This window comes from Tribolium madens, unplaced genomic scaffold, assembly GCF_015345945.1.
Source record: "Tribolium madens isolate multiple individuals breed KSU strain unplaced genomic scaffold, Tmad_KSU_1.1 Scaffold_20;HRSCAF=117;Tcas5.2_LG4, whole genome shotgun sequence".
In the NCBI taxonomy this organism is placed as follows: Eukaryota; Metazoa; Arthropoda; class Insecta; order Coleoptera; family Tenebrionidae; genus Tribolium; species Tribolium madens.
The window spans coordinates 5761967-5774724 of NW_025400985.1; the positions used below are offsets into that span (position 1 = coordinate 5761967).

General features: G+C 35.7%; 1 protein-coding gene across 7 annotated transcripts in view; it reads left to right on the plus strand.

The window, feature by feature from the left end:
• Window positions 1-12758, plus strand: part of LOC123004848 (AF4/FMR2 family member lilli) — a 78130-nt gene that overhangs the window by 54259 nt on the left and 11113 nt on the right. For all 7 annotated transcript variants that reach the window (XM_044398324.1, XM_044398321.1, XM_044398322.1 and 4 more), the window contains exons 3-7: window positions 9005-9381; window positions 10398-10536; window positions 10930-11007; window positions 11486-11581; window positions 11796-11832. In XM_044398324.1, coding sequence (XP_044254259.1) covers window positions 9005-9381; window positions 10398-10536; window positions 10930-11007; window positions 11486-11581; window positions 11796-11832 — 727 coding nt within the window. The remainder of the gene's footprint in view (window positions 1-9004; window positions 9382-10397; window positions 10537-10929; window positions 11008-11485; window positions 11582-11795; window positions 11833-12758) is intronic.

Sequence of the window (12758 nt, forward strand, 5' to 3'; positions counted from 1 at the left end):
TGTGTTTATAAGGGGAAATTTTTACATTTCTATATACGAAAGCTCAAATTGGATGTTCTTTATTCTTGGGAAATTTATAACAATTCGGTTTTATTGGACTTTCCGCGATTTTTGAGTCATCATTGTATTATTTTGTAATGGAAAATTACAAAGACAAAGCATTAAACTAATGCAACTCTCCTTAAATTTCCCGCAGGATATTTGGATTTTTTTAAACATGATGTGACTCATTCTTGAAATATTGGCGTTACGCCGATTGCATGAAATTAAATATTTCTATCTAAAACATTATTATTTTATTGACAATGAGATGAATAATGGAGCACCATTTACCTATATACTATTACTATTACTAATCTGATTAGATTTGGTTGTTTGATAAGATAACCTATTGGCAAGGTACCTACTATATCTTAAAATATGATGTTCATGTTTACAAAAAATTTGATCTTTTGTCACCGGTTCTGATGCATTTCAGATAACAGTTCGTTTATTAAAGAATATGTATTTATGTATACAGGATGTTTCAGTAATAAGAATTAACTTTTAATGAATCATTTTAGTTTAGAAGTTTAAACGTATTGCTAATTAATTAAATATAAGCTCTAAGCTAAAAAAAGTGAAAGATGAAAAAAATTAATTTCTATTGATTTGTTGAGTGGAAAATGGATCAGTTTTTTAACTTTTTAAATGCGCAGAGGGCGATTTTTAAATAATTTTAGGTCATGCCATGCACAAGAAATAGTTATTTATTCGACGAGTTTGAGTGTAAATCGGACGGATTATTTCACCGAGTGGGTTACACTCGTTACTCGTTAGTTACACTCGTGGTTTATCATCTACGAGGTGGAATAAAGCGTCCGATTTACACTCAAACGAGTTGAATACAACATTTTATTTTTCGAATTAGGCTTACACTTGCTTTAAATCTGTTAAAAATAATCTGACGTTTCGTATTGAGAAATGCCAAACCGTTGTCAAAACTTCCTTACACGGGAGAAAAACCGTAAATTTTGACAGTGTCGAAGAATAAAATGTCTTACCTAACAACTTTTTTTGTAACTCACACCGGTACCGTAAAAAGTAACTCACTATCACAAAGTTTCTGATTGAAATTGTGCATATTTTATACTTACCTTTTTAACGTAACATTTTTTTTTAACTTAAAATTTTATATAAAACACGCTTTAAAAAACTTACAAAACAATTTTTTGTCTATTTGTCACGACTAAATAAGATGCTGTTGTATGTGCAGAACGAGTTAACAGTAAGTTGTAGGTATTTTATTTTCAGTTACGGAGTTTATCAAAACTTTTTTGTCTGTATGACATGATTATCATGAACTAACAACACTTTACAAATTTTTATATATAATTTCAAAACCATCCTGAACATTTTTTGTACTTACAAAGATAAATCCATAAAGTCTTAGTTGGTTCACCCTGTGGATATAATTTTTTAAAGACAACAAAAAAGCTCGGGGCATTTAGATATTTTTTAAATAATTTTTTTTTGACAATTTAAATAAAATATTCCTGTACCGCCGAGTAAGTTGTAAAAAATTCCCCTTGAATCATTCATTCATCCCAATGCGGTGAGAGAGCGCGTAATAAATCGGCGGATTACTTGAATAGGAATTGAATTTGGGACATAAAAGRAGTGAGACAAGTAATGTAAATTAATTGTAATGAWAGAGTGRCTTGGTTATCTGGTATTTGTCGTATTTTTCGCGTAATTCGGTTGGCTCATTCACATGGTAATCGTCGACTTTCTCAATTAACGCAGAGAAAGTTGAAGTTGTTGTTCACTAAGAAAATAATTTTCCGATATTTTAAATCCTTTAGATACAATTGTTGCAAAAAGCGTAAACATGTTTACAAATGACAAACTTCTCTATCCTATTTTGAGAATCTAAATTTAAACTTGATCGAGTCGAATCTGTAGTTTCTCATCATAACGAGCAATTACTAAATTAAACGGCTGAAAAATGCAATTAACGAACGGAGATCGATCGTAGTCTGACTTTGGGAAAATGCTCGCCTCAAGCGACAGACAACTCTTCGTGGTTAATTTTATGCTCGCATCCTCAATTTGTCATGAGATTCTTAATTTAAACGTAAACATTTCGCGTGCGTATGGCGGGGTGTTTCCGTCGTGGCGTGTTTCCTCTCAATAAATTCGACCCCGGTTCTGTTTTTTCGGACGTTCACATCGATATTTACGTTATGGATAACTAATTACGTCACGTTAAGCCGGCTTGCGAAATTGGAGCAATTATATTTGGCGCAATCCGCAAACCCTCGTTGGTTTTATTAGGGGGCGTTTAGACGTTGTGCGACGTAATACGTGGAAAGTTTCGGTAATGTAATTGCTCTGTTAAAAGTTTTAGGTCGTTTGTTACTCCCAAGCGAATTTTTTTTAAAATATCAAACCACCCTCTTATGTTAATTCATTTTGTCCGCGAGTTGTTTGTTCTGTCAAATCCTGGCAAAAATAAAATAAGTGGAGCCGCTTTTGGGCGCGTGCAAAACAACGTGCTAAGCGACTCTTCCCTGTATTATCGATTCGATGGGGAGAAGTTAGTGGAGGTGGAGGAGGCCATTGTTGTTTGTTTTCGAATCTTTTACCTCATTTAACTTCACAGAAACGATATTGTTTATTTTTCGGTGGTATTGAGGTTAATGCGCTTATGTATTTCTCTAACATCGAAATGCAATGATTTTATGTGTGGGGAGGTTTTTGATAGAATTAAAAACGTCTCATTTTGTTGAAAGACAAAACAGCTTTTGTTTGGACTGTAGCAAATTTGAGTCAAGTTGATAATATTTGTTTAGACGGTTATTTTCTTTGGTTTTTTGGGTATTAAGAAATTTAGGTTTCTCCAAGATCTTGTTGTTAAAGACACTAATAAGCATAAAATGATTTCTTTTCACTTTAGCATTTTGGAGTCATTTATCACTACATTTTGTACAACAATAGGTAGTCTACATTCCATCTAGATTTTGAAAGCTGCTTTACTTATTTGCTTTGGAATATTTGATAGCATTGCAATAACTCATTAGTAGTTCGTTATTTGTTAATTTCATGCTTTCAACTCATAAAAATGTAACAAATTGTGTTAATCAAGTAAAGGTTTTAAAGAACTAATAGTTACTATTTTCAAAATTGTTAACGCAGGTAACTTCATAAGAGGATTATATCCTGTAATTTTCTGCATAATTTTCTCATTTACAGTTATATGAAATAAAACGGATTTAGTTTTTACGACCTTTTTATTTATTTTGACATAATGAATAATTTTAAAAAGGGCATTGTATAATAATTAGGTATTAAAAAAGCTTGTGATTTTATCAGTGGTTAATAGACAATGAAGCTACTTCGCTAAAGCGTCAGTAGGATTGATTTGTCGATGCAACAGGCTCTACAGTACTGAAAACTTATACGTTATCATATTATCATATTATTAATATTTTAAAAAGACGAAATTTTGATTAGAGAATTTGTATGTCATAGCATAAAAAGTTTAAATAGTTCTGATTTTTGTTAAAATGCTAAAATATAGTTTGTAGTTGTTTAATGGTAAAAGTTAACTATCTGTTTTACTTCTACTAAATCTCAATTGCGAATATAAACATATAATGGCCATTTTGAAGCAGTGAATGTTGGTTAGCGTAGCAATTGACATTTATACAAGTGGACGTTATATTGTTTGGTCTACAATTTTTTTCTATTTACTTGAAAAATTTTGATTTATGTTTTTCCTACAAATTCTGAGAGTCTGTAGAAGTATTTGTTATTACAACGAACTACCACTATTTTGAGCTATCAGGTTTTAGCAGTCTTTAAGATTTCTTTTTTTAATTACTTAGCTAATTATATTGCTTGAATATGAGTGGTGCTTCAAAGTCGAGAACCGCTTTGAATTGAGACAGCGAAATTGGTTCAATGTTCGCACGTGATGGATCTTATTTGACTAAAAAAAAAGGTAGAAAAGCTGGCGTTGCACCAGCGCAAGTAGTATTTCCGGCTAAGCTCATATTGCCTTGAATTCTTTGAGGAAGTGGTCGTCACTAAACGTATTCAATCAAGAAACACTCAACTCGACAGAATCTCGACTGCAAACGGTCGATCGTTCCAATCTCAATCAGAGATCACCCTCTTGAATACAATCGTAGCGCATCATCTTCTTCTCAAACGCAATTCATTATTCATAACTGCAGAGTAAATTGCCGTCGCCGAGCGAAATTGCTTGCAACCTTCGCATTAGCTAACGTTTTATTTGTTGCTTCGCGAATTGAAGGTCATTTATTTTTGTAATGTTCGGACGGAGTATGTGTATAGACAGTGATATCTACGTGTTGAATCGCGCAATTAAACGGGAGAAAGAGCGTCCCCGGAATTTTGTATAAATTTGGTCGTCTGGTTAAAAGAGCGTCGCGACGATTATCGACGTCTGTGAAGGCAAAGCGCATACGTAATCGACGCTCCTGCGGCGTCCTTACTTCGGATGCCTTCAACGGCGTCATGGTAACCCCGGCAACAGGCATTCGGACGGCAATCAAATCTTAGGTTTGCCTCTCACGTGGCGAAAGCCGACAAGAAATGAATTGATTTCGAACAATGATCGCTCGTTATTTGCCAGTTTCCGTCATGGAATTAACTTCTTGTTATCGTTTTATTTAGATCCTCTCGAAGGTCATGTACGGAAAACGTCATCTCTTGGGATCTTGCACAATTTTTAACAATTTAATGRAAATGTTACTTTTCATTTATAGAGTAGGTGTTTTTTGTATGTTTCACGTCGATCACAAGATGCGGTTTTGTTTGCCACTTGCAGTAAATAAATAATCAATGATTTCATAAATTACTTGTTTATTTGTTGAGCGTGATACGCGCAACCTACTTTATATTTTTGTTCCGTTGGTAGAATTAGTTTCTTATTATCGTTTTATTTAGATCTTTTCAAGGTTGTGTCGTCACAACAATTTCAATTGTGTTCCATTTTAAAAATCAGAATTTTTGCATCAAACTTAAATATTGTATATTTATATGAAATATATTGTCTTAATTAAACAGTTGAGGGGTCTATAGGGATTTTATTAATGTTCATTTCGCCCCCATTTCCTAGTGAAACTAGGTGTATAACATAATTACAAATGTTACCACCCTCCTAGCAAACTGTCTGAAATTGGAGAATTGATTAGTTTTGGGTTGTATTGGGTTATTGAAAACTTACTTAGTGGCCTAAAAGACATTTTTGAAATCGCACACTAACACAGCAATTTTTAAACAAAGCTTAGTGGCTCGGTAAATTTACAATAAAAAGCTATAAACTGAAGGTTGGAACTAGAAAATTACGAGCGTGACAGCAAATGTCAAATGTAGAAGAAGATTCAACAGTGAGATTCAGGATTCGTGCTTCTGGTTGGGACCTTTGACTTGTAATTTAGCTAGAATTTGTTGAGGAGTAATATTTTGCTAGTAAAACATAATTAAGATTAAATGAAATTGTACATACCTATTTATATATTTTCTGTAAAAATTTCTATTTTCGGCACTATAAAGTCTCTTTCAATTGGACATTTTAATCTGTATTTTGCTAATTAACAGTAGAGTTTATAACAGCTTACAGAACAATGCAGCTCGTACCGACCTAATGGAAAGATTTATTTTACCTCGTTAACTGATTAAAATTTGAACGAGAACAGAATTAATGCAACATTTCAAAAAAATTAGATTTCATTGTGAAATATGACAAGCTTTACCTCGGTAATATTCTATCATAACAGAAAATTATGATAGACTTATCACAGCCCGTGATCCATGTGATCATCGTCGATCCGATCAAACCTCTCCACACTCGATGATTTTGATTTCCGCTATCAGCGAAATTGGAAAATAATCGTTCTTGGTGTGGTCATTTCTTGCACTCGAGTACGGTACGAAAAGAGAGAGAAACACCACGTGATGCTTTAGTAATTTCATTAAAACTTTGTACGGTGTTGGCGAATTACAATCCCCCTGTTTATTTCCCAGGTGAATCGCGATCAATTTATCAAAGGACTCGCCGCGTTATTTTACAGATTTTTCAGGCGAGGATTGTAGCGGCTTTTTATGCGATGGTCCGACGTCGATTTTTGTATTATTTATATCTCGTGTGTTTTATTTTTCCTTTCGGAAATTTGCATAACGATCGAACGACGCGATGTCATTTGCTTATTGACGCATTCGCAGGGGAGATTTGTTTATTGCAAGATGAAGTAACGACGACTTTTTTCAAACCGATAAGGAATGCATTCGGATGAATAACGGGTTGGATGACATAAACATCCGGTTAAACCGGAGCACTTAGCATTAATCAAACAGTCCATATTGTAAATAAAGTAATTTCATCGATGTGTAAAAATAAGTGTTTAAGTAACAACAAACCGATAATCTCGCCTGTAGATAATAGCTAAATGAGTGTTCTACCTCATGGCAAATTGCTTTCTATAAATATGATAAAATCAAAAGGGTCTACAATGTTTTGCGGTCGATATCATCGCCGACGTTTTCTTCGTCGACTAAATCCATAATTCACTGCGACTTTTCTCGGAGACCTTTTTCTTTTTCTGTTAAGATAACCGACCATACAACAACTTTTAAAATAACTATCCGGGAGAGGGGAAAAGCAGACATTGATTAAAATGGTGGCAATCATGGCGAAATTTTCACTTTAGTAGCGTCGATATGGCGTGCCGTGTATAAATAAACCTGAATGGGTGCGTCAGTGACCCGTGACATATCTCTTATAGAGAGTTCATCCCTCGTTTATAAAATACAATGTGGGGTGGTTTCGATTAACTATTGTTCTATTTCAATCTGAACTTTACCGACAGGTACAAAACTCGATTTGATCAACAATTTTTTTTCTGCGAATTGAAAATTTCATCGAGTCGCTTGTTTAGCTTAACAAGCGCCAAAGAATGTCGGCCAATAAAACGAAATCCTGAATTATTTACACAGTCGATATTAGAAATGGGAAGCTGTATTTACAATGTCGCTTGAGTTTCGGTAATTTAATACACCGCGAATGTGCTACTATATAAAATTAAACATACGACAAGTGTCAACAGGGTTATTAACGAAAACATAAAGTTCGCGAGCCAAAAAAAGAACGAAAATAGAGGCCGATTAGTCGTTTATTCCACGAGAATTGGTTTTAGCAAGGGAATTTCATTTTATTAGGCGACAAATATACGAAACGAATGTTACATAAACTGCATAAGGTAACGCATACAAAGTGGAAAATGTAACAATGGAACGAACGGAAGAACGTGATTCCGAGCACGTCCGGTGCCAGACCTTCGGGCCGATCTTACATTTCGAGGAGTGCTATGGCTGGTTAAAAAAAAGAGAAGGGAAAATGCGGAAGAGGTAACGAGAATATAATTTTCGGGAAACATTCGGAAATAAATCGGCAACGATTTAATACCGAAATGGCTAAAATTGGGAAAGTTGGAGTAATAGGGAGTTTATGGGCCTGAAGAAAAACTTCATCGTGTTTGTTTTACATTGATTACATTTTTTTTTTTAGTTTACGCTTTCTCATTTAAAAGACACTTCAGTAACAGCCGCTCTTGTGTCGTAAAATTTTCCATACAAGAGAGAAAAACTAGATTTTTTCTACAGCCGGTCAAAGTGTAACAATTTTGCTCATATTCAACCACGTGCACACTGAACTAGCACCGACTCAAAACAAAACTTGTCTTTATAGTGGAAGAACGTGTATTACAACTCTTTTTATAAATTTTACAACTTGGAATAGACCTCCGCTCACAAGCAACTCGTCTATTTCTTCCCAAGATAAATGTTAAAGAAGTTAATCTCGAAAGTTACTTAACTGAGCCAACCTCAATCCAAATTTATTCTTCTCTTCGATCTAATTTGCTCGGTTCGTCAGTATAAATAGATAAATCGTTGTGACCGCATGCTGTGTTCCTTGTAGATCGGAATATGGTAGCTTCCTGTTTGTCCTAGTACCTACACAAAATATAAGCTTTCGGGTTGAAATTATCTCCCACGTATAGACCCCAATGTTTATTACTGAGAATTTAACGAACACCCCCAGACGACAAAAGGTCAAAGTAGACGCAAACGTTCGCTGCTTGCATACAACCCTCGCTCACTCGGGCTAATTACAATACGGAACTTTGTGTTGTTTTATCCACTTAGATTGCAAATTTATTACAACGGAGAATTTTTAACCGAGTGTTAAGAAAATTAAGGTTGGGATGATAATATTGACGTGACACCGGTATTAATTTTCAAGAGGTTGACGAAGGTCGAGTTTATTTTTTCTTAAGTGAAGATAGACATAAACTGTTGCATGGGAAACTAGTTACGTTACCTTTAACGGATTCATTTTGTCTGACGGTTGACTCCAGAAAGTCATCCGAGGCGAGTAATAAATTATGTGAGAAAAAGAAAGAAATCTTACAGTCTTTGATGGTGACAGAGTACATTTTAGTATAACGAGTCACTATACGACTATCAGAGGCGTATTTCTTGAAATTGTGCCCATCGTAATTTTTTAGCACTTTTTTAAATTTTGATAATTTTCCGAAATTCTGGCAGCTAGTGACGTGTTTATGCGGTTTTGAACGTCTGCCAAAGGATTAATTTTTGTGCAAGAAACAGGAGATAATTCAAATTGGATGATGATTATCTCGAACGAGGCATAAAACTTGAACGCCGCCCTTCTTGGCTTGAAATTCTCGAGCTTTTGTTGCTTTATCCCGGTAATAATTTTCATGACTGGGGTCTACAAGTTAGTTAACTGCTTTGGCCTTGTCGCACTCTTAATGGAAAAAGAATTTAATTAATCCTGGAAGGCAAAAATCTCGCCACTGTTTACAATTAATTTAAATCCGGTGAATTATTGAGCCGTATCCGCGGAGTAAACGTCGTAATAGAAACTCTGTACGTTTGTGCATAGAATGCTGATGAAGGTCGTTGTCTTCAGGTGAACCCGTCCTCTTCGGACCCCGTCACGCAGCAGATCCAGAGCAAACTTGGCGATTTCCAGCGATTGAGGCCGTTCTTGGACCAGAAGGAACTCATCGGTGTCGATGGAGTCCCTCCAAGTCCGGGCGTACCGAACGGGCCGAGCTCGAGGCATAATCCGTTCATRTCGAATCTTTCCTCGKCGGCAGTATCGTCGAGGCTACAACCGTCACCAGAATCTCGTCCCGAATTCAAGAAACCACATCACCATCAAATACATCACCAGCATCAAAGAGGCGGATACGTGAAACCGGCCGACGGGAAACCGCCCTATGAAGGCAGAGGCGGATATCCAGGTCAACCGGTCAAACATGGCAGCGGCATCACAAATCACAGGTATTTCGGTTTTTTATTATAGCCATGCGGACACGAATTGTGTGCAAATCGAATGAAATTTCGGCTTGGGAATATATTTCTATGAACTCTGCGGAATATGTCATGCTGTCAACACTTCTGAGAGCTTTCTTGTCTATTCTCAAAAATCCAAGGCTTGTATGGTTATATTCGTGTGTAGTTCTTTTTATTTGTAGATAACTACTTACTTGTTCCATTTGATTTGAATGATTCTCAATTTTGGTGATAAATTTTTATTCACTTATTTTCACTCTTTTATTCAGTCAGTGTCTTCTATGAATTTTTCCTTTTGTTATTCGATTACATATTTTCTTAAATAATCAAAGTAAAATGTTTGTCTTTTCTGTTATGGTGTGTACATAAAAGGACTAAGGTTTGGTAAAGAGATTGTGTCTTTACAGTCGATTTTTGATTATTCGAATGTGTGGGGAATTGCGTTATTATTTAATTGTTTAAAGTAAAAAAATATGAACTGAAATGTCGATGACAAATTAAAAAGTAAAAGAAAGTAATATCTTTGGACGTTTTGTAAGAACACACTTCCCGATTATGAAAAATAATGTTGAAGAGATTTGTATGTTCATTTCATTCCACGTATGGGTGTGCCATTAGCTTTTTGTTTTCTGAATGATTTAATATATTTTTCTTTGATCTAGAACTAATGTATTATCCGCCGTCTTATTCATATTACACAAGCATTAAGCATTCAAAACTTGGACTAATTAGAGGTGTATGCATAATAAACAATTTGTTGGTTTTTACAACATTTGGAATTATACCGCGTAATGATGCAATGTTAAATAAGTGTGTTTTGTGATATTTGCAGGTCTTCGACTTTAACACCCATCATGACCACAGTTTTTTTTTTATTTCTCGACATTTTGGTTTTCAGATTTTGGTCTAAATAATGTCTCTCCACATTTTCCGGATAATCAAGAGTCTTCTGTACATCGAAAATTATGAATCGTGTTTCTAAAATTTTTGTATGTTTTGCATAGGTCCAACGGGATACTTCCTGCAAAGGGTCCACCTCCGTCGTCGCCTAATTCGTCGGCGTCGTTATTGCCGTCCAGCAACTCCTCCAGGTTACACAACAGTGGCGCACGCAATCATCCCCGCAATACTACTTTCGAACAGGTGAGTAAACATAAAATAGCTATCTCGCCTACAATTCGAAATAGGATGCGGGCCAAAGAGAGTGGCGCTACCGGCGAAGATTTATCGGTTTATGAGTCTCCTATCCGACGATTTATTGCCCTTCCCATAGTCGGACGGTCTCTCTAAATTGCTTGTTCACATTCAGTCAATTTGCCGTTCAATAAAATAAAATATCTGACCGGCGCATCAACTTGGAGAAGTTACCACCGCAAATCCATAAATTATTCTCGCAGGTTTTATGATCTCTGACAAAAAAAGGAAGACGATCGATCGGTGAAATCGAAATCTCAGCAAATGTCAGTTTACATCCTCGTTAGTGTGTAATGTATGTTTCAATGGGGGACGTAAATGCACCAACATGTCTTGTTGCAGAATCAAGGTCCTCCGGCTGGCCCGAGGGAACCTTTGCCTTCCGCTACACCCAATACAGATATGGAGAACATTTTCAAGGTAACTGTGACACTATTTCATGTATGATCCGAGTTGCGCAATTATTTTGTCGCTTAAAAGGAAGTCGCTAGTGAGTCGGTTTTTAAGTAAAACATTGATTCACAACTGTACGTGACAATCTTATTGATCATTAGAACTTAAAGAAAGAAGAGAAGTAATAAATCAATAAATGGGCGGAAAAATTTTGTATGCAATTCGGGAGCGTCTCAATCCTCTTCAGTAAACTTATTAACCGTTCGCCGTTTGTACGGCGATAATTTAACAAAAGCCATTACACGCTTTATGAATGTCACTTCACTTGGCATATTTACTGGTCTCTCGTACCAGAAACGAAATTATTTAAACCGTTTGATCGGTTCCGTTCACAAACGAAACACTTGGACTAAAGCCCTACGGATTTGTCGTAATTAATTGCTTGCTAATAGTGACCGTGTAACAAATTCGAATCTGGATTGTCCTAAAACAGTCGTTTTTTCAGGAAATGATCGAAGTTCGACGTCCGCTCACTGCCATCGCTGCAACTCCCAGGAAAGAGCCCGATAATAAGTTTGCCTTCAGTCCTGTTTTTACCAAGGTGAGTGCGTCAAATTCTAGACTAATTGCCGATGCGATTCGATTAATTAATTATCCTTGCCTTGTCACGTGACCGCCCTTTACAGGACGATGACGTGCTATCAACGGTAATAATTGGTGTCGGGGACCAGAATTCACATTGTTTTGTATTTATCGATCTGTTTATTAATAAATTACATGGCGTGATAGTAATATTTTTTTGTTCTGTATTACAGTTGACGGAGTCTACGCCAGCGCCGTCTGCACTGAAGAGTAAGTAGTTCATTTGCATAGTTTTTCGAGCAGTAGTAGTGTGTTGTATGTAGTTGCGTTGAATTATCCCCGACTACGTCTAACCTTGATTCCGTACAGTCATTAATTCTTGCCATAAATAAATAATGTGTTTCGTCGTATACATAGCAATGCGACCATTGCTTCATAGTTCGTCCAAAAATCTAACACCGTTCGGACCCTCCAATACCGAACAATTCGATTTTTATCTCGTCGAGTCTAAACAAAGTGCGTCATTTCATGTGAAGGTGAATTAAACGTGTATTTGTGCGTCATGTGACCAATAATATTTTAATTTTATTCACTTGTAATTGACATCATTCAATTTACGTAAAGGTAATCGACTTGACGATTTTTGCTAATACATTGCTCGATTTATTAGACCATAAGATCGAAATAATTTTTTCAGTTAGTCTGCCATGACTTCTGGAAAAGTTGTCGGTACTTATGTCAGCCTTGCCATGAACACTGTTATATCAAATGTCAAAAGTGACAGTTCAACAGGCAAATACAGCCTACCGAGATCCAGATGTTATTCTTCAGGCGTGAGTCAGGATGCCGCACTTGCTCAGATGGACGGCTATTAACACCTTTAAATCAATTCGAGTACCTACTTACTTAATATGTAGTTAATATACAAAATATTTATAAAAATTAAAAGTTACAGTTTTTGACAAATTAAAAAAAAAACAATAACACTTTGAGCCCGAGAGGGTGTCCCAAGTAAAACTTTATCGTTCAACGTTTTTGGTAAATCAAATGCAAAATACAATTATGTAATTGATTTTATTCTTCGACACTGTCAAAATTTATGGTTTTTCTCCCGTGTAAAGAAGTTTTGACAACTGTTTTGCATTTCTCAGTACGAAATGTCAGATTATTTTTAACAGATTTAAAGCAAGTTTAAG